The sequence below is a fragment of the Sarcophilus harrisii genome, chromosome 4, assembly GCF_902635505.1.
Source record: "Sarcophilus harrisii chromosome 4, mSarHar1.11, whole genome shotgun sequence".
NCBI classification, from domain to species: Eukaryota; Metazoa; Chordata; class Mammalia; order Dasyuromorphia; family Dasyuridae; genus Sarcophilus; species Sarcophilus harrisii.
Window position 1 is genome coordinate 265785820 of NC_045429.1, and position 21652 is coordinate 265807471.

The 21652-nt window shown below is 35.7% G+C and overlaps 1 protein-coding gene across 3 annotated transcripts; it reads right to left on the minus strand.

Annotated features, from left to right (window-relative positions):
- Window positions 1–6419: 6419 nt before the first annotated feature.
- ENPP4 (ectonucleotide pyrophosphatase/phosphodiesterase 4) lies at window positions 6420–16954 on the minus strand. Of its 3 annotated transcripts, none has more exons than XM_031964755.1 (4): window positions 16874–16954; window positions 11695–12556; window positions 9995–10162; window positions 6420–7991 (listed from the first exon to the last, which is right to left on the minus strand). In XM_031964755.1, the coding sequence occupies exons 2-4, from the start codon at window positions 12530–12532 to the stop codon at window positions 7627–7629; spliced, it is 1371 nt and encodes a 456-aa protein (XP_031820615.1). In that variant the 5' UTR covers window positions 12533–12556; window positions 16874–16954; the 3' UTR covers window positions 6420–7626. The 3 variants fall into 3 exon arrangements, with proteins under 3 accessions (XP_031820615.1, XP_031820613.1, XP_031820614.1); XM_031964753.1 differs by having other exon boundaries at window positions 6420–7994; XM_031964754.1 differs by lacking the exon at window positions 16874–16954 and adding an exon at window positions 16458–16547 and having other exon boundaries at window positions 6420–7994.
- Between the last annotated feature and the right edge of the window lie 4698 nt (window positions 16955–21652).

Below are 21652 nucleotides of genomic sequence, written 5' to 3' on the forward strand. Positions count from 1 at the left end.
AGAAATAGACATCAATATATGAGAAGGTTGCAGGGTACCAATGTTTTTGAACTTTCCAAATTCATAACATCCTTTGGGGCAATAAGGTAGATGATAAAGCTGAAAAAACCAACAGGACTAAAAAAATATTTTTAGTTTTCATTTTACCAACAAAGTATTTAGAAGAATGCAAAATTCTACATAGTGCAGGAATTTAGTTGACTTGAGAATGAAGGAAAAATTGGTGACTTTGAATTCCAGGTGAAGTTAACTTCATGGTAGTCTGCAAATCACAAAGTAGAAAATACTAATTAAGTAGTGATTGTGTCAGCCACCTCCATTTGATATCAGTCAACAAGGAGGTGACTGTGAAAATGAGGGAAGTAATGTTTTAACTCCTGGCATTTTATTCACTGTGTCACTTAGAAAAATATTAGTTAAAATAGCAACAAACAGAAGGTAAGTGTGCTTCTTAATCCCAAATGGCTCATTTAAGGTGAATTCTGTCCCTTCTCTCATGACTCCAATCTCTCAGGCAAAAATAGCTTCATTGTCTCTTGTTATAGGATCTCTGCCCTCCGAGGCTGATGACTGGGTGCTTTCCATGCTGCATGCCCCAGGAGAGAATAATACTAGTTATGGAACTGTGAATTAAGACCAGAAACCATAGAAGGCTTTGTGTGAATCACAACTTGGACAAAGGTAACAGCTAGAGGCTAGGATAACTAATTTTAGTGTGTAAAATGATCTTTGTTCTCATCATACCTCTGAATGTGACAACAGCTACTTCAATTGAAATCCCAGTCAATTTTGTTCAATAAGGAAAGTCAACTGCCTCATTATTTGATCAAATTAACTGAATTATTTTATTAACACTATTTATAAAGTCCATTCCTTCTGCCCTTAAATTTTTTTTAATCAAATGATCAGGCTTGCTACTAATTCATTCTAATAATCATTATGCAAAAACTTGTCAAACTACTAAAATAGTTTAAAATGTTTGCTTTTTTCTGAGAATCAAGAAATTGTTTTTGTTTTAAAAGAAAGTCCAAGAACTATTGAATTTATTAATAGCTAGTAGCACTTTAAGGTTTTCAAAGCACCTTACACATAACCCTGAGAGGTGAAGTGTTATTCCCATTTTACAGATGAAACTTACCTAAGAGCATATACTCAGTAAATGTTCATTATATGTCAGGAAGGAATGATGAAAAAAAAAAAATAATAAAGTCAGTGCCTGTGCTCAAGGATCTCACATCCCATTAGGAACAAATATAATATAGCTAGAAAATTAGAGAACAAGGGATGAGGGCAAGGTGGAGATCAAGATAGAATTCTCTATCATATAGAAAGTGTACACAGTTAAAGGCTGACAAAAATAGGTTGGAGTCAACATGAAAATTTTAAGAGCCAAAGAGAGGTATGTGTATTTTATCCTATAGCAGGGATGGAGAGTATCAGTCTGCAAGTAGTAGTATAAGGCCTCCAAAATTATTTGATCTGGTGATGTTGAGCTGAAAGCTAGGTACAACCACTTCCCACTGCTTGGGTTTTTTAAGTTGCTAATTTGGTATGGTTCATGAATAATGTTACAAGTATCCACATACAAATATGCCTTTGGCAGAAAAAAAGGTGCTTCACCCCTGTCTTATAGACAAATGGAAGCCAGTGACTGGAGCCTCTTCAGGGGAAGTGACAAAGTCACATCTGCACAAAGGTAGCTTTGTGAAGGACAGATTGAAGAAGCGATACATAAGACAGCAGCTATTCAGTCTATAATAGGATATTTAGGAGACCAGCTTGTGGAGGAGGACTTTAATCTATGGTGATGGAAAAAGGGGATGAATGTGAGATTATAAATTTATTTTTATAAAAATAAGAAAGCAAGGAAGAGGGAGTAATGGAAAGATAATTTTATCTCAACTACGTTGAGTTTTTGTCTCTAGACCCCTTAAAACATAGCAAACACTTTATGAAATGTAATGTTGGCATGCCAACTCACAACCAATCCCTTGATAAATTGATTAGTTGCTAAATTCTAGCAAAAGTGACTCTCCAATTTTAAGTAAATCAAAACTTGAACTTCTGAATGTTGTGCACTTTTTTGCTCTTATTATACTTGAGTGAACAGGTTAGGGATAGATTCTTCTCTCAGTGAAGTGGGGATTATTATAGTCTAAACCTATATATATATACACACACACACACACACACACACACACACACACATCTGAGATTATATAAAAATTTCTCAGGTGAAAAAGGCTTGTGAATGTCTACATCTAGAACTGAAAAGAGAATCATTGCTAAAAAGACAAAATAACTAAGTGTAGGAGATAATCATTTGTTAAAAGGCAAAGCTGTCATCATAGAGAACAATGATATATCAGGAATAAATTTTAAGTTAGGTAAATGACTTGAGAATTTCACAATCCCAATTTCTCCTAAAATACTGATACATGTTGTATTTATCTATTAACACCAAAGTGTTATAATTTCTCTTGGATTAGGATCATTCTTTTCCTTCTTAGTGACTAACAAAGTTTGTACAATTATAATCCACTTGTTTTTGAGTTTCAAGACTGGGAGGAAAATCACCTCAACTACTATCCTAGTGAAAAATTAGTTTCTGAAGTTTTGCCTAGTTATCTCAGCTCAAAAGGAATTTCAAACCATGGAGCAATTATCTAAGAAAAGCTTTTAATAATCTAAAAAAGTTGTTAAAAAGCTCTGCCAAGTTGCCCAATGATTGTTTAGATAGAAATTGTCTGAATTTCTTTAGCTTTACTGTCCTCATACTAATACACTGAAATACACATACTAAAAATCCAAACACTTATTAAATACCTATTGTGTACAGAATACTAATACTAGGTATTGAAAAAGATACAAAAACACAATACTTGCCCAGATGGGGGAATTGATACATATACAGACAGATGAGTAAGAGGTATTTCAAATGCTGTAGAAGTCTACAAAAAAAGGTTATTACTAATAGTGGGCAGTAGTGGATCAAGCCACTTAAATGCATAACATAGTATGCATTATTTTTTTGTTGACAATAACCTTTAGACTCTAGAGTAAATTGTTAGATTCCTGAAATTATTACATGTAAATAAGCAAGTCAGCAATATAGACACATACATATATATATATATGAAGAGAGAGAGAGGAGGAGGAGGAGGAGGGAGGGAGGAAAGAAGAGAGAGAGAGAGAGCTAGGCATGTGTAGGTGGCTCATTGAATAAAACATTAAAAAAATTTAAGATTATTAAAAAGATTAACAAAACTGAAGCAAAGACAAAATAGGCTGGGCCATAATGCATTTTGTAACAAGGACTCATATTAGACAGATAGGAACAGAGTCATCCAAGAGGATGGTCACTCTCCTTAAGTGAGCCCTCCTGGCTAAAGTGGCTAATTTTCTGGATTGGAGACAGTAGTGCCCTGCAGACCACCGCTTCTTCTTTGAGCCTGGGCCTTTTAAGTCAATATCTAAGTAAGCAACAATTTTTTTAAAGGGACAGCCAATTGCCATCTATGGGGTCAAGTAAGCTGGCCTTGCAGAAGCAGCAAGGAATCCTTGAAGGAGATGGGAGCATCATGTGCTAGGCGTAATCACAATCCCCACTTCTACCCCTGATCATCACCTCTCTGGATCCCAATAGAGATAGTCTAGGGCAGATTCTGAACCCAAGCCCCTTATGAAAAACAATCCCTCCCCAGGATACTGACCCTGCTTGTAGCTCAGCCCCCCCAGTGATCATTGAGGGAAGTAGCACCTGAAAAGGAGTCACACACCTTCCTAGTTTCTCCTGTATCAATCATACAGGCCACTACACCAAGCACCATTAGTGGCAAGGTAAGCCATCTAATAGTCTCCGGGTTGGCAGCATCTCTCAGACATATTGGTCCTGCTTTAGGGTTCATTCTGGGAAACAACTGCAACTGCTTCAATAGCCACAGCTACTCAAAACTCAGAAAAGATCCCTTGCACCCTCCAAAGTCCTATCAATCAACCATTCACTATCAAAAAGATAGGATTATGTTAATGGAAATTACATTAGAGATGATGCATTATTATCATATCTGCTTTGGTGGTGCACCTAAAGACCACAGGATCTTTCCATATGACTTGTGGCCTAAACTTTCTACAAGTGCTACCTCTCATTAGAATGTGAGATCTATTAAAGTAGGGACTGTTTAGTTCTATTTATATCCCAAGCAGGTAGCTCAGAGAAAGCGCCTGATCCTTTTTCATTCATTTTAAGGACTTAGAAGCTTATGAAGCATTTTACTTCCACAATGTAGGACACTATTTTACAGATAAGCAAGTGACATTTAGTGAAGTTTCACAGGTAGGCACATGGACACAACACATATCACTTAAGAGGCAGAATGAGGTCTTGAAACCAGGACTAATCAATTTAACTCCAACATGCTTTCACTTTACCACTGCTACCTCTCAGTGAATCTTACACTTAGAATAAACAAGGTACAGAATTTGAGGATAATTTTTATTGGTGCGGTGTTTTTTTCCAAAAGCATATGCAAAATCTCTCCATAGAAATCCAATCAATAAAGTCAAAATATATTTTATTTAAAACTTAAGGTGCTACATTTTAAAAAGCATACTTTTGTCACATTTATTTTATTCACACAGTATTTTATGAGGGAAAAATGAACAAACATTTTTAATCATCCTTCCCCCCCCCCCCCTCAACAACCACCTTTATTAAAAAGGGTAGCATTTTCTTCAGGAACGCCATTCTTCACTTTTCTTTTTTTCCTTTTTCTTACCCTCCCTCCCCCCCAACTTTTCCCTCCTCAGAGTTTACCAGATACTGGCAAAGAGGTCATTCAAAAACCATGAAAATACACTTTCAATTCTCTAGTGCTAAGTAGCTGGGTATTCAAGTTGTTATAAACAAGCATATCAGATCACTGCAAGGAATATATAAGAATGGGTTCAATTTTTTATCTGTTCATGAGAATAGCAGAATTGTCCCCATATACTAAAAAAAAGATATCTTCTATCAGTTTCATTCTAAATTGAAAAAGTAAAACTTTTTATTACCCTCAACTGACAATGCAGAAAACTGTTAAGTCTCCAGAATTAAATATTTCATTTTTAAGTAGTATATAAAAAGATACCAGCTTTATGAATCATATTTAAAAAAAATTCTTACCAAAATGTTATAGCAATCTGATAAGGTTAATTTTATTAGATATTTATCCAGTGTACTATAGCAGATTCTGGCTTATTTTCTAAAGTGGCAAACTAAAAATTTCATACTGTAAATTAACTGAAAAGTATAATTTAAAAATAAACTTTTTATAAGTACTATTCTTTTCTTAGGAAGATATATATTATGAAAACCAAAAAATAATCCAACTTTGTTGGGATTTGCCAGATACATATTCTTGTTTTAAATAATTTATTAACAAGTTACATTTTAGAAAGTTGAGATTTTCAGAAAAGAATCATATAAATTTTTCAAAGATTAATAATCTTACTGATTCATTCCATTGTAAAGGTCAACTTCTGCTCCAATTACTACAAAATAATTTACATCCATTTTAGGCACTTGCTCTAAATATAGGCCAATACCCAGATTTTTAAAGTGCTGAAAATATTTTGCAATTAAGTTCTGTTTGGGCTTATTTTGTTCTACAAGTAAGTTTCTAATCTGAAATATGTAGTAATACACTAATTTATAAAAATAAACTACTATCTTTTTATATTAGCTATTCTCTGGCCCTATAATCAGGGGAAAATCAGATACAAATATTTGTCAAAAAGACAAAACAATCCCAAAATGAACTATTTATGTGCTCTCAATAGTCAATACTCCCTTACTAACATATACATTAGTCACATTTAAATTGTTTCTGCAGACTTGGTCTGGGAATCTTCTCTGGAGGCCAACTGATCTATCTTATTAGTCAAAGAATTTTGCTGCCAAAGTGGAGTCAAAGTTGACTGGGGATTGGGGATTGAGTGGAGATTAAGCTGGCTTAATCAATTTGATAATCTACAAGAGCACTGTATCCCATCACCATAAATAATCAAAAGTTGATTTATTTAGGAAACAAAATATTTTGTGAAGTTCAATCTTCCAATATTGATGTTTACAAGTTCAGCTATTTAACATTTCACACTACTGAATTTTTAAAAATCACTTCTATTATACATTTGTCTCAGGTATTCCTCTTGATTACAGAGACAACATTTCCCACTAAATGGTTGCAATGTGTTAATTCCTTTTAACAATCTTACATTTTCAATTAACATGAGGAAGTGCCACCCCTGGATCGAAAGAACTCCTTCACAATAAATCATTGGCTTTAAAGCCAGTCAAAATATGAGAAACAATGTTTCTGTAACACAAATAAGAACTGAAAAAAAGTCAACAAAATTATTTGGAATACTGAGCATCATCACAGTGTAAATAATTTTTATTCTTCAAAGATGACATCATCTTGGTGCCGCAACTTCCTAGAAAGCTGAGTCATCAAGAATATTTAAAGGGGAGAGAGAACTTCTTAAATCTAAAATTCATGTTTGATAGTAACAAAACATTAGATGTTAAAATAAGTAACATGAGTTAACAATAGTAACCAAAACCAGTGATTAAAAAAAATAAGCATAGTTTTAATTCATGAGTTACAAAGCTAGGATGGGCTAAGTTTCAATGCAAAAATAAAATCTTCCTAAATGGTTAAAATGCCTACAAAGGTATTTAAAATTTACTCAAAGACCTAATGTTAAAGTTGTCTAGTTCTCTCATCAAGAAAAAAAGGGGGGGAGGGAAGGGTAGGAAGCCCAAGTGTCATATAGACACTAAGTACATTGCAACTCATGCAGAAAAGGCATTCATAAAATAAATACATATCGGTCATACTTCTTCCTGCATTTCCAATCGGGTATAATTCTTCAAGAAGTATGTATAAAACCCTACCAGATTAGAGTAATAAAAGAAGAAACATTTTTCAAAATTGGTGACTAACACACATTGGCTAGCAAAAATTTAACTCGAACTTTCCTAAAAATCATTACTTCTTAAATTGGATCTCTGCTTTCCTATTTTTTAACTCTACATCAAGGACAGAAATTCATCATAAATATATATACATATGTGTGTATATATATGTATATGTGTATATATATATATATATATATATTATATATTACTTAAGGGCAAGGGTCTTATTAAAGGCTAATACAAAAATATAGAAACTTTTTTCTCCCTGATACATGAATGTGCAAGAACTGCATGAAAATTTTGTTTCATTTACAAATATAAAAATTCACTATAGACAGATAATTGCTAAGTTTTGGTATTTGGAGGTGCAATTGTTGCAAAAATAAAAAGTGGCAAAAATAATTCTGCACAACAGACTTCTAGTTAGCAAAAGATCACTTTTTGGCTTGTCTAGTGAACTTATCTATTGTCAGTCAGAATAGTTTATATTTGCTAACACACCGAAAGATGTATAAAAACAACTGTTAACATGTTTGGTCTAACTCCTTTGTAATTCTTTCAAAGGGTACCTTTTGCTGATATACCATACAGCATAATTCTCTTATATTTGATGACTAACTCAAATGACTGCTTCAAGACACAAAGTCAAAATTTTTCACAGATTATCCAATCAAAGGATCATCATCATCTTCTTCTTGTAGTTGAAGTCGAGAAAATGGCCGTGGAACAGTCAGTTTGTTTTTCATGATAACGATGAGGCAGGTCAGAGTAGTTAACACCAGAAGGGCACCAATCACTATTCCGATAGCTTCTGGGAGATTTATGCACCACTGATCAGCTAATAAACACTTAGTGTTACTAAAGGTTCCATTGTTTGGATGTGGTTTTAATCCCAAGATGTGACACATCATAGGATAAATATCTACAATGTTAATTGTGTTGTGCTTGTAGCCTTTGTGAAAGGCAGGGCCATGAGCAGCCAGGAATGGATGCATGCTTGGCAAAGCATTATCATAACCATGGTCACCTACTGGGGGAAAAAAAAAACAAGCTTGTTAGTAAACAAATTAATTTGCTTAGCGCCCAAAAAGAAAAAACCCAAACTCAAAAATGTTTCCAAAACAAGCACAGTAGTAGACACATGCATGACCATGACCTCTGATTAATGAAATTATTTCAGGAAGAGATATAAAAATCTAGGTTTCTGGATTATGGCTGAGCCAGCACTCTTTATCCCACCTGAACCTTATTCAAATCCCAGCATGTTCAAATTTCAACTATATTTCCCTGCCGCATTCTTCTGAGTCTCCAGATTCTCTTCTATTTGCTACCATTTATCCTCACAATTTTCTAAAGCGTATATTGGAAGCACCAAAGGAAACAATATAAATGAGTAAGAGCATAATGGGGAATTCACAGTATGAGAAAGCAGAAATGATTAGGTGAGGTTAATAAAGTGACAATAACATAGACTAAGGATTGCAATTAGTGGTTCCCTGTCTCACTGTGAATTACAAATTAACAAATTCAGACTGTCAATAAATATTGTAACAATAATGATTTCATGATCAGAAGTCCTTTGAGTGGCAAATTCTGTGCAACTCCCCAACTCCAAACTTTCTAAATTTCAGAAATATACAATGAAAACTTATTAAAAAAAAAAAAAAAAACAAAACCTTTGGAGAACAGAGACATGAAGCTATGGCATATGAATAATCAATAACTACTAAAAGTATAATACCCTAAGGTATGCTGTAATACCCTGATTAAAAGAAAATATTAGTCTAACTAAAAATTTGCATTTTCAGGCATTAATAACAGTAACGTTAGATCATAATATAGCAACAAATCCTTTAGGGTAATATTATTTTCACAAATAATATGACTATGTTTGTTAGTATAAAAGACACCTACTATAACTGAAAGTAATTTAAATTTACTTTTAATATTTAAGTGATCACTGATCTAATATGTTCCCAGCATCAAACTTTCTTAAACCACATTAGTTTTAGCACAATTTTCATTGTTCCACATCCATCAACTATAGAGTACTAAGAAGCTTTAAAACTCTTCGTGACATTTAGCTCTTCCTGAAATTTCATGATAAACAAGAGTTTTTCTTAGCATAGTAATAACTATGCTATTTAGTGTAAATAATGACATTTATCTGAATTTTGGAGTGGGGTCCCATATATAAACAATTTTTCCATGTATTTTCAGGTTACCTTCATGTAATAGTAACTATTTTTGATAGAAATATAAATTTTTTAGGTTTAACAGCATTTTCTTTCACTGGAGAGGTGGTACACTCTAAGAATATGGATGCCTACATACACCATCAAAGATGGCTGACCTATCAATGGATTATTTGTTTCTTTTTTACAAGATTATATCCAGAAATGACAGGGATGTATTAAAATTAAAAAAAAAAAAAAAAAGAAATAAAGGCATCAAAAGGTTAAATAAAAGGAAGGGGGCAGACCTAGGGAAGAAGTGTACCTTCATTTTTTTAAACAAGATTGCACTAATCATAACATGATGATGTTCAGAATGAGAATTATACGTCATTTAGATAACAATTTTTGTAGCATGTGGTAACACAATGGTATCATCAAGCCTACTTAGGTCCACAGGATACTTGGATCTATACTAAGTGGCTCCAAAATGATATTGTCTTCAAATTCACATGTCTTGTTTTTTAATAGTCCAATCGCTTCACTTACTGAAAAGCTATCAGTTATTTCTTGCTGCTTTTGTGTCCTACTTCTAATGTGCTGTTTCTAATCTGTTATAACTGAACTTGTTAGGATTGTGTACATCATTAAAATCGAATTTCATATATATTGACAGTACTAAGGGAGATTTAGAGCTAGAAGGGATCTCAGAAATGAGGTAATTAAAAATCATAATTAAAAATCAGATGACAAAATTCTACATATTTTAAACGTGAGAAATGTTCGCATAAAAAACAAAAGCATTTTTGATAATGTGATCTGCTCCCTCCCCCAAGCCAGCCAAAAAAACACTTACATTTAAATGATTCATTAAGCACAATTGTCCAGCCCTCATCAGCAACCAAAAGAACTGGCTGAATTCGTTCATTGTGCTGATAATGAAATCTTCCAGGAATATCATCTTTAAGATAGGCTTTCATGTGAGAACTGCAATGTTCTAGCTTTTTAAAAACATAGGTTTGATCTGTGAGAAAAAGGAAATAGATGAACAATTAAGTCAATGAATATACTAAAAGGAAAAACATGATAGGGATGAAAGAAATTTTGTGTACTTATATCCTAATACTTCTCTGAAACTATTAATAATGATCCAATTAGTTTCTTTGTGGATTTTCGGAGGTTTTCTAAGCAAACCATCTGCAATAGGGACAGTTTTTACTCCTTTCTTCCAATATTTATACCTTTAATTGCTCCTACTTACTGCTACTGCTAGTATTCCTAAAACCATGTCAACTTTTAGTGGCATTTTTGCATTACCTCTGCATATAATAGAAAAGTTTTTAATAGTTCTTCATTGAAAGAAATACTAACTATTGGTTTTAGAGACATACTTTTTATTAAATTAATAAAAATTAATAAAAATAAAAATAAATTAATTTTAAAAAATAAAAAATTCCCTCCATTACCATAATTTTTTAGTATTAGTACTACAGTTAGTCAAAGTGGGATTTTAAAAAACATCTATTGCTGTTTTTAACATGACTATGCTATATACTTCTTATGTTGAAAACTGTGGCTATATGGCAGAATGCTAATTTGATCATAATGAATAATTATATATGCATATATATAAATGAATATACATATACACATATATATGCCTTTTGGCTTGGATTTTATTTAAAATTTTTATGTGAATATTCACTGGTTATATGCCTCTTAGTTTAGGTATTAGACTGATATTTGGCTCAAAAAAAAGGAGTTTGGTAGAACACTTGAATTACTGATAATTTTTGTAGTAAAGACCTTTCAATATTTGGCATAATTCATTTTGTACACTTATTTAAAGTTTTTCTCTTTTCTCCTAATATTTCATTTGTGCTTTGTTCAATTTCAGAACTGTGTTAAAATGACCATTTCTTGTTTGTGAGTATTCCAACTAGAATTTATATAAGCTACTTTTTGTACTCTTTCCTACTAGCATTCCTACTATTTCTGTTACTGAGTATTTTTCGAATAATTTCTAAACTACAATCACCACCAAAAGTCATCTAATATTCCTTAAGAGACAATTAATAAAAATAATTATGTGATTTTGTTAGAATACCTTAATTATATAATCAATGCTCTTTTACTAACACTGTGAATAACCTGTAACAATTTTAAAAAATGCTTGCCCAACACATTAGCTTCTGCCAACTTACATGGCAAACTAATTTTAAAATCACTAAAAAAGGAAATCTAATTGTAGTAAACACAGAACAAAAGTAAAGATATATTCTAAAGCTAAAATAAATGGCTCTTAAATTATCTGTGTTCTGTCTCTACTTCAATGATAAAGAAAAATAAGGCATAATTATATAATTAAATCACTACCTTGAAGATATATATTCAATTACTTAAAATATGCAAGCCAGCACTTTTATATTTCTTTTACTTTAAGAGTATAGATCTGTCTAAATTAAAGACAGATTTGTTGAAAATTGAAAAAGTAACTTTTTATACTCTTCCCCTTCCCCAATATAACAGCAGTTCCCTCTCTAAAAATATACATACTTTCTTTAGGCAGTATTGCAGCAACTGGAGTTGTGTCTATTATAGTGTAGTTTGAGCGGTCAATGCAGGCATCCAATTTTATCAATTTATCCTTAGAACATTGAGTCATCCCATGATCACTTGTAATGATCACATTAAGGCTTTCCCACAATCCCAATGTCTTGAGTTTATGGATAAGGTGGCCAATGTGGTTGTCTACTTCTTTCAATACAGTACTCATGTGCTCTTTATCTTCAGGTCCATATTTGTGTCCACTTGCATCTGGTTCTTCCCAATAGAGTGTTGCAAAGGTAACCAAAGGATCTGAACTGTTCAGCCATTTGGTAATATTGCCTAATCTCTCATCAAATGTTACCGAAGGACTATAATTCATAAAATAGAAAGGAGTTGTATTGTGGATAGCCACATCAGTACCAGGCCACATAGCAGCTGCACTTGTTCTGTTTTCCTCAAGTTCATTGGTTACCCAAATGGGAGTTGCTTCGTTCCACCAAAAAGGATCTTTGTCTTTAGATTCTGAAAAATTTTTGTGTGTGTCTTTATCATACATTGAGTTAGCCACAATGCCATGGTTTTCTTCATACAGGCCTGTCACTATGCTGTAGTGATTTGGAAAAGTTTTTGTGATAAAAACGTTCTTAACATGCTCCACCAAGACACCTTCTTCGATAAAACTACGAAGATGAGGAAGTTCATACTTCTTTAGATAGTCAGCTCTGAAGCCATCAAAGGATACCAAGAGTAATCTGGGCATCAAATAATATGTAGAATTTCCTCTGCAGCTAGTTATAATTCCAGAAAATAGAAGTGTCAATACTAACTTCATTGTGGACATCATTCCAAAAGGTAAAAGCAAATCTTCCTAAAAATATAAAAGTATTTAGTTCAGCAGTAATAACTGATTTTTAAGGTAAAAATTATTAGAGATCACATTTTTATTAAGTGAATCGAATTCAACAATAATAAAATTGGAAACAAAAATATTACTCTGCTTAATTACTTGAACATTTCCACTCATTTTCTACCTTCACTTTTAAAGAAGGGAAAAACTCTCTACCTCTCTTCCTTCCCCACAAATTGTAATATAAACCAGGTAAACCTGGTTGTCTCAGTTTATCTGCTGCTATTAGCAAGAGCTATTCTGAAGGCTTGATTAAAAATATATGATATAGTATAAATGATCTAATGCTGAGAAAATAAAAATATTTGAACTGCTCTTAATTTAATTTTCTGAGTGCTTTATGTATTTTCTTTTTTTTGTGGGGGAGAAGAGAATTTTCCTCAAATGACTCTATCATGTGTATTCCACTTCATTCATGTAAGACACACCTCATAAACTAAGTGAAGTAGAAGTAAATGAATAAATATTGGACAAAAGAATTTTCTTCATTCAATACTTTTCATAAACCTACTCCTTAATTTGCTGACTACATTTTGCCCCAGGTAAAATGTGAAGGGAAGTAAGACTATTATGTTTGGGCACAATAACTTAAGAAAAAAAAAAAAAATCCGATCTATTATTTTCCACACCATCTTCCTCCCCTCCAACTAGTACTATATCTCAGCCTCTTAACTCTCCCATCACTATCAATGACACATTTGTCATTCCTCTCCTTCAGGCTCACTACAGAATTAACTTTACTCCTTTTTCTTTTATCTCTATATTGTAAGCAGTTATTAACTTGTGTATTCTTCCTCTTAGGACCTGACTCTTCTTTCTTTCCATTTTGAGCTTAGTTCCACTTATCTCAAAAAGAACATTGCTTAAATAACATCCTAATTAGTTTTTTTTTTGCAAGTCTGTTACTCCTACCCATCAAATGCAGCCTCCTAAAATAATTTCTCAAACACTGTATTCACGATACATTTATAGATCATAGATTTTGAACATAAAGAGACCTTAGAGACCAATTCAACCTTCTCATTTTACAGATGGACAGACTTAAGAGAAATTAAAATGACTTTCCCAGGATCATACAGCTAGTTAGATGGGAGCTTTGAACCTAGGTCTTGTTCACAAACCTTTGATGCCTTTTGTAAAAAATCTAATATTCTCTAGCCTAGCATTAAAGGCACATTAACAATCATCTTCATCATTACAACTACCTCACATACAGCATTTTATAGTTTACAAAGGTTCTTTCCTTAGAACATTTTGAAGTATTGAATACATCAATTATTCTTCCTTTTACAAATGGAAAAAAACAAATTGAGGCTCTGATAAGTTGTCTGTGATAACACAGCTAACTCAAGCATCTGAAGCAAGATTCAAAATGAATGTCCTGGATCCCAGGTCAACATTTACTCCACTCTCCCATGGTCCCTTCTCTTCATCAGTTGCAGCCTATTACTGTCTCTAAATGTTACTATTCCCTCCCTCTAAGTGCTCTGCCCAGTTCAGATTCCGTATTATTAAGTACATCTCTGACTTTTTCTTTCTGCTATTCCTCAAAGGTGAAATCCCCTGCTCCTGAGAGCAGATGCTCATCTCCAGTCACATCTTTAAGCTACTCTCTAGTACTGCCTATGGTCCTCCCTCACCTATCCCATATCATAAATGTGCATGTATATATAATTTTAAAGTAATTTTTTAAATGGTATTTCTCTAAACATCCTAATCGAGACTAAATTGTTTCAGGGCAGAGGGCTCTATTTTCTACTTCACTACAGCACCAGGTATAGTGCTAAGTACTCAGATGTTTAATAAAAGCTACTGAATGAATCAGGAGGCTCTGCATCCTGGAGACTCTAACTTGAAATTTTGAAGAAAAGCACAACTTCTTTTCTATGAAGATCCTTCAGTCTTAGAAGATCTCTCTCTCTCTCTCTCTCTCTCTCACACACATGCATGCACGCACGCACACACACTCCATTAAGACTACCTGTTCTTTGTGATAAAAATATCAAGAAAAAACCCAAAGATAACAAAAAGTTCAAAATACCTCAAAAAATGCCCTATCATACACTAACAATTTTTAATAACTAAAGAAGGTAAAGTACATAAAATATTAACACAACACATACATGTCACAGAAAAGTTCTTCAATATAAATTATTTAATCTACCAAAAGTACATAGAATGGAGAGGGAACATGGATTCAAATGACCTGGATTTAAAGATAAGTAACATAGGCAAAAATCTGGCTCTTAGTACCTTAATTAAAGAATGGTGTAGGACAAGAAAGGATGGCAGCCAGTTGCTCAGTAGAATTTAAAAAAACAAACAAAAAAAAAAAGCGTGAGTTCAAAATCCAACCTCAGATACTTTCTAGCTATGTAATGCTGACCAAGTCACTAAAATTCTGATTCTTTAAAAAACTGAATTCACTGGAAAAGGAAATGACAAACCACTCTAAGACCTTTGTCAAGAAAACCGTTAATGGAGTCATGAAGAGTCTGGTATAATTAAACAACAAAATGACAAGGTAGGAAGTTTTTAACCATGAGTCAATTAACTCGTTGTAAAAAATACTTTGATAACTATATTTTATTATGGTTTTCTTTGTAATCCTATGTATTTTTTTATGTATTTAAAAACATTCTGAAGGGGTTCAGGAGTTTTGCCAGGCTGACAAAATGGGTCCATAACAAAGATTTTTAAAACTCTTCTGTTAGTGCAATATAAAAAAACGGATGCCCCAAATGAAAAAAACTGCCAAAAAATTATCAAAAAGCATTAGAAAACAGTGTAGCATTTTCATGCTGGTGTATAATCTGGCGGCATTTGAGTGACTTTAACTTTCTTAAGTTAAGTCTTAAGTACCGCCACCTTCTGGCAAATCCACTATAAAGACTTATACATAGGTGATAATGAGCACTAAAAATTAAACAATAATAATTAATAATTAAGTAATCAACAATATTGTGGAGCAGAACTGCAATTAAGCACATTATATTTGAATTAGTATTTACACTAATTTTTAAAATGTTAATCATCTCAAGGAAAATGCAACGACAAAACAAAATTAGCAGTGCCACTGGTTTAAAAGCATATTCATTTCTAAGTGACTAAAACCTATTTGAAAGGATACATTTATTTATTTACATTAGGGGGCAGCTAGGTGCACAAAGAGTGCTAGCTAGGCCTGAATTCAGGAAGCCTCATCGTCTTCCTGAGTTCAAATCCAATCCAGTCTCAGAGGCGTTCTAGCCGTGTGATTCTGGACGAGTCACTTAACTGTGCCTCAGTTTCTCATCTGTAAAAAGAGCTGGAGCAGGAAATGGCAAACCACTCCTCCATCTTTGCCAAGAAAACCCCAAGGGGGGGCATGGGCAGAGTCAGACACAACTGGAAAAGACTGATAAGAAAAGTTATACTATCGGGGGAAATCTGAAATCTGAGCCCCTCCAGACCTCATGATGGTAAGAAATTCAGGCCTATCTAGCCTACCTCCTTTCATTTTATGAGAGGAGTAAATTTAGGTTCAACGCGGCTAAATGGCTTCCCCAAAGTCCATTGATCCTCTCGTTAAATTCAACTCAAGCTTTTATTAACAACCCGTTCCGCGTCTAGGCCCCAGAAATAATAACGGCTGCCCTGGCTTACGCTCTTTGCGTGTAATGGTGTGGGCGTCCCACATTTCAATGTAAAACATGTTCGGGGTTCCCAGCCAGACCAAACCAACGCAGCCCGTTATCCCGCTTCGGCCTGCTCCACCCGTCTGGTACCACCGTCCTCTTACTCACTCCCCAATAGCTGTAGCCTTTCCACACACCAACGCCCCACAAGGCACCAGCGCCCCCCTCCCACCCCAGACGAGCACCTTTGCTCCCGAGAAGCCCCGTCCCGCCGCCTTCCGTCCGGCGTCCCGCAGGAACCTTCTTCCTCGCTGCCACTTTCTGCAGCAGCTCTCTCCCTCTTCTAAATCCCTTCCCCTCCCTCAGCCCCTCCCCCTTTCTCGGTCCCAGCTCCCCTCCCCCTTTCTCGGTCCCAGCTCCCCTCCCCCCTCCAACCACCCCGCACTCCCTCGCCCGCGTCCGCCTCCTGCCCCCGCAGCTTCCCCTCCCCCCCAAGTGTCCCGGGCTAGTGCCTAGAGGATCTGCTTCCCCCGCTTCCAAACCCGCGGACCATGGCCAGGGGTAACGGGAAGGCCAGGGACACACCGCTCCTTGCTTGCCCTTGCCCCGCCCAGCCTCCTCGGGAAAGGAAACTCCAGCCGGCGAGGCGGCGAGGACTCACCCGCGGCCGGCCCCTGCGCCTCCGTCGCGGCCCTGGAGCGCGGAACCTCGGGACGCCTGACCCCCCGCCGGAGGTGCCCTGGAAGGCAGGGTGTACGGTGTTCGGGTGGTGGCGGTCCCCCCACGGCGCCGGCGCAGCGGGCGTCCGGGTCGCGGTTCTAACCGCCCGGAGCAGCCGCCGCCAGGCGCGGAAGGGGGGGGTGTTGTCGGCAGCTGGCCGGGCAGTTTTGACTAGCGGGGGAGGGGGAAGGGGGATGGGCTGTGTTGGGCGATAATAGGAAAAAGGTGTGGTGGGGCTGTTTGAGACACGCCCGACAATTGGTTATCTGGGAGAGAGCGGGATGCTTCTCGCCTTGTGATTGGTCGCCTCCGGGCTGCTCCCTGGATGCAGGTGGCTGGTCTGGGGCTGGAATTCTACTTCAAGGGGAGCGGGGACGATGGGCTTTTCCTACTTCCTTGCTCTGGGGAGGGAAAGAAAAAGGAAAGGAGCGGGCAGAGCTTGGTGAGGTCCCCGAGAAACGACTGGCCCTGCCAAGCTGACCGGACACAGACCTCGGACTTGTCCCACCACAGACGAGTCTCTCGGGGCTGACGTCCGGCCGCTCCTTCACATTGTGCCCAGCTCCGCTCCTGCATCCCAGGCATCTTCCCCTGGAAAGGGGGCACACCTGGGTGTGACTAGCTGCTCCCGAGAGTCAAAGAACCGTTAGATTCGGGATGCTTGGTGCCAGAAACGGGGGGGGAGGGGAAAGGAGAGGGAACAGAGGTGGGGGGGGGGGGGGCAAATTCAATTCCAGAAACGTTTAACCTTCCTAAGGCCTTTATGCAGAGTGAGAGAGTCCAGACTGGAGGAGCGCCGCTCCACCCCAAGTGTCTGAGTCCTAAAGATGCTATTATTCTAGAGCTCCTTAGGGACTCCGGACAGGACCACGGCTGATGCGGATAGAGGAGGGAACTAACTGGAGGTTAGGAAATGAGGTTTAACTGTTTGGATTGGATTTTGAGAAGAAGCCTTGGGAATATAGTGTGGACTTGAGGACGGATGAGACCGGAGAGAGAAGATGAAAAAGGAGCAGGTTTTCTTTGTTTTAAAAAGTTAGAACCACTGGTAATAAACACGTTATGGGCTTGTTAAAGGCATAGAAAGGAAGTATCGGGTTAAAAAAAATCCTTTTTTTTAAAAATAGCTTTTTAGGAGAACTTGGTAATATTTTGTGAACTTTATTAAGAACAGAGAGATGAGACCTGGGGAGAAAAGAGGAAAAAGGAGCAGGTTTTCTTTGTTTTAAAAAGTTAGAACTATTGGTAATAAACACGTTATGGGCTTGTTAAAGGCATAGAAAGGAAGTATCGGTTAAAAAAATCCTTTTTTAAATAGCTTTTTAGGAGAACTTGGTAATATTTTGTGAACTTTATTAAGAACAGAGAGATGAGACCTGGGGAGAAAAGAGGAAAAAGGAGCAGGTTTTCTTTGTTTTAAAAAGTTAGAACTATTGGTAATAAACACGTTATGGGCTTGTTAAAGGCATAAAAAGGAAGTATCGGGTTAAAAAAAATCCTTTTTTTTAAAAATAGCTTTTTAGGAGAACTTGGTAATATTTTGTGAACTTTATTAAGAACAGAGAGATGAGACCTGGGGAGAAAAGATGAAAAAGGAGTAGGTTTTCTTTGTTTTAAAAAGTTAGAACCATTGGTAATAAACACGTTATGGGCTTGTTAAAGGCATAGAAAGGAAGTATCAGGTTTTTAAAAAAATCCTTTTTTTTTAAATAGCTTTTTAGGAGAACTTGGTAATACTTTGTGAACTTTATTAAGAACAGAGAGATGAGACCTGGGGAGAAAAGAGGAAGAAGTAGTCAGATCTTACTCTTTTCAAGAATTAGATTTTAAGAAGAGCCTTGGAAATCAAGATTTTGTGAACTTTAGAAAGGTTGGTGGGAAGGCAGAGGGGGAAAAAAAAAGTAGGAGTCAGTTTTTTCTTTTAAAAAAAAATCACATAGGTCTTAAGAAGAGCTTTTGGTAGCATTTTGTAGTCTTGTTAAAAAGATTTTTTTTTTTCCCATGAACCAAAAATTGCAAGCATTAAATTTTAATGACTTCTAGAGTTCTTTGCCATTTAAAAAATACTATTATTTTCTGATATGTTGACCCAGAACCAAGACAGAAAAACTTAATTAGAAGGTGCTTATACTGTAGTAGGACTGACATATATCATATCTTATTAATTTGGCTATTACCTCTCCTCTTCTAAAAATACTGTTATGTAGAAAGCACTGTATTATTCACTTTTAAATAGTTAGCAAAAAACATTCTGTCCTGTAATGGGTAGGTATAGTGGCAAGTCAAAGAGGAAACAGGAACTTCCCTTGACATTCACACACAAAAACTTTAATAATCAGAAGGTGCTTATACTGCAGTAGGACTTACGTATATCATATCTTATTAATTTGGCTGTTACCTCTCCTCTTCTAAAAATACTGTTATGTACAAAGCACTGTATTATTCACTTTTAAATAGTTAGCAGAAAACATTTTCTCCTATAATGGGTAGGTGTAGTGGCAAGTCAAAGAGGAAACAGGAACTTGCCTTGACATTCACACATAATTCTGCATGCAACTTTAATATTTGAATGATTCAATGTTGGGAATAAGAAACCAAAGAAGAAGAAATGGAAATAAAAGCATGTTTTGGGTTTTTAAATCTTTTGTTTTATGAAATAAGCAGACAAAATTAATTTCAAAAGATTCAACATCTGTCATTAAGAGTCTACTATCTGCTAGTTGCTGTACTAAACACTGGGGATACTAAAGGAAAGGCAGTTCTGGCCCTGGAGTTGAGAGGAGGGGGAAAGAAAATGACAACCAAACAAGCTATATATAAACAAGCCAACAAAAGGATAAATTGGAGATAATAACAGTAAAGGTATTAGAAGGGAAATTTGGAAAGACTTCTTGTAGAAGGTAGGATTTTAAAATGGGACTTGAAGGAAGGAAGAGGAGAGAGAGATCTAAGGCAAAAGAAAATTACAGGCATGTAGTTCAGCCTATAAAAATACTTGGAGTCTGAAGATAAGGAATGTCTTGTTCAAGAGACTACATGGAAACTACAAAAGTAAGAGGTGCTGATCAGAAGTCATGGTGAGAGCGTACAAGACATATATATTTTTCTTCCTTAACATCTAAACAAAACACAAGTTGAGAAAATTCACTTCCCCTCTTTGAAAAGGTATAGGACTGTGGTTTGCAAAGATGAATATATTCAGACATCCTATATATAAAAGTGAGCAAAGTGGTGCACTGGGTAGAATGATGTGCCCTTGTGTACATTTGGAAGAGCCATACATTGTGGTCTTAAGGATTTTTGTCCTGTCATGTTCTTCTGAGAGACTTGTAATCCTTGGATTGTTTCCAAACATTCTGTCTTCCAGATCATTGTTTTGTTAGGATAGTGAGCATATTTTAGTGTTGCTGGGTTTTTTGCTTTTCTTTTAGGTTATCCTCATTTCTGTATATTGTTTTGATTTGCCATTAAACATTTCACTAGTTGGGCTTATATCCTAAAGAGATCTTAAAGGAGGGAAAGGAACCCACATGGGCAAAAATGTTTGTGGCAGCCCTTTTTGTAGTGGCAAGAAACTGGAAACTGAGTAGATGACCATCAGTTGGAGAATGGCTGAATAAGTTATGGTATATGAATGTTAAGGAATAATATTGTTCTGTAAGAAATGACCAACAGTATAATTTCAGAGAGGTTTGGAGAGATTTACATGTACTAATGCTGAGTGAAATGAGCAGAACCAAGAGATTATACAGGGCAACAATAAGACTATACAATGATCAATTCTGATGAATGTGGCTCTCTTCAACAATGAGATTATTCAGACCAGTTCTGATTGTTCAAATGAAGAGAGCCATTTACATCCAAACCATGGGAGCTGAGTGTGAACCATAACGTAGCATTTTCGTTCTTTCTGTTGTTTGCTTGCATTTTGTTTTCTTTCTCAGGTTTGGTTTTTTTTTTTTTTTTTTTTCCTTTTTGATCCGATTTTTCTTGTGCAGCAAGATAACTGTATAAATATGTATACATATATTGGATTTAACATATATTTTAACATATTTAACATGTATTGGACTATCTGCTACCTAGGGGAAGGGGTGGGAGGATGGAGGGGAAAATTTGGAACAGAAAGTTTTTCAAGGGTAAGTGTTGAAAAATTACTCATGCTGCATATGTTTTGTAAACAAAAGGCTTTAATTAAAAAGAAAAAAAATATTCCAGTAGTTTCATTCTGTACATTATCTTAATTTCACAGGTCATAAATTCTGTTCTCATAATTTTCATTCACTTTTGAAATACTAGGGAGCAGTGTATTGTGGTTGCCTGTTCACTTCACATTTCACAGGATCCTCTATCTCATCAAGTGTTAGATTATTTTTGATTTGCAGTATTTATTCATAGATGACTGAATTGATTTATTAGATATGGAATCCATATTTCCATATGTTTTTGTGTATGTTTTCCATATTGATATATCTGTTTGTTTCAAAGTCTTTGAGTTTTCATTTTCCTGAGATTTTTGGTAATTTCAGAATTTTTCCCTTATTTTTCTCTTGTTCATATTCTGATTCTCCCCTTTGATGGTGGTTTTCTTGAATGTGGATCTCAAAGCATCTCAGCTTCCCCCCTGCTGGGTAGTTCTTGGTTCCACATCTTGGGTTACTGCTCCAAGTAATTTTTGGGTAAACAGAACTGATCTCAGTTGGATGCTGAGTTCTTTTCC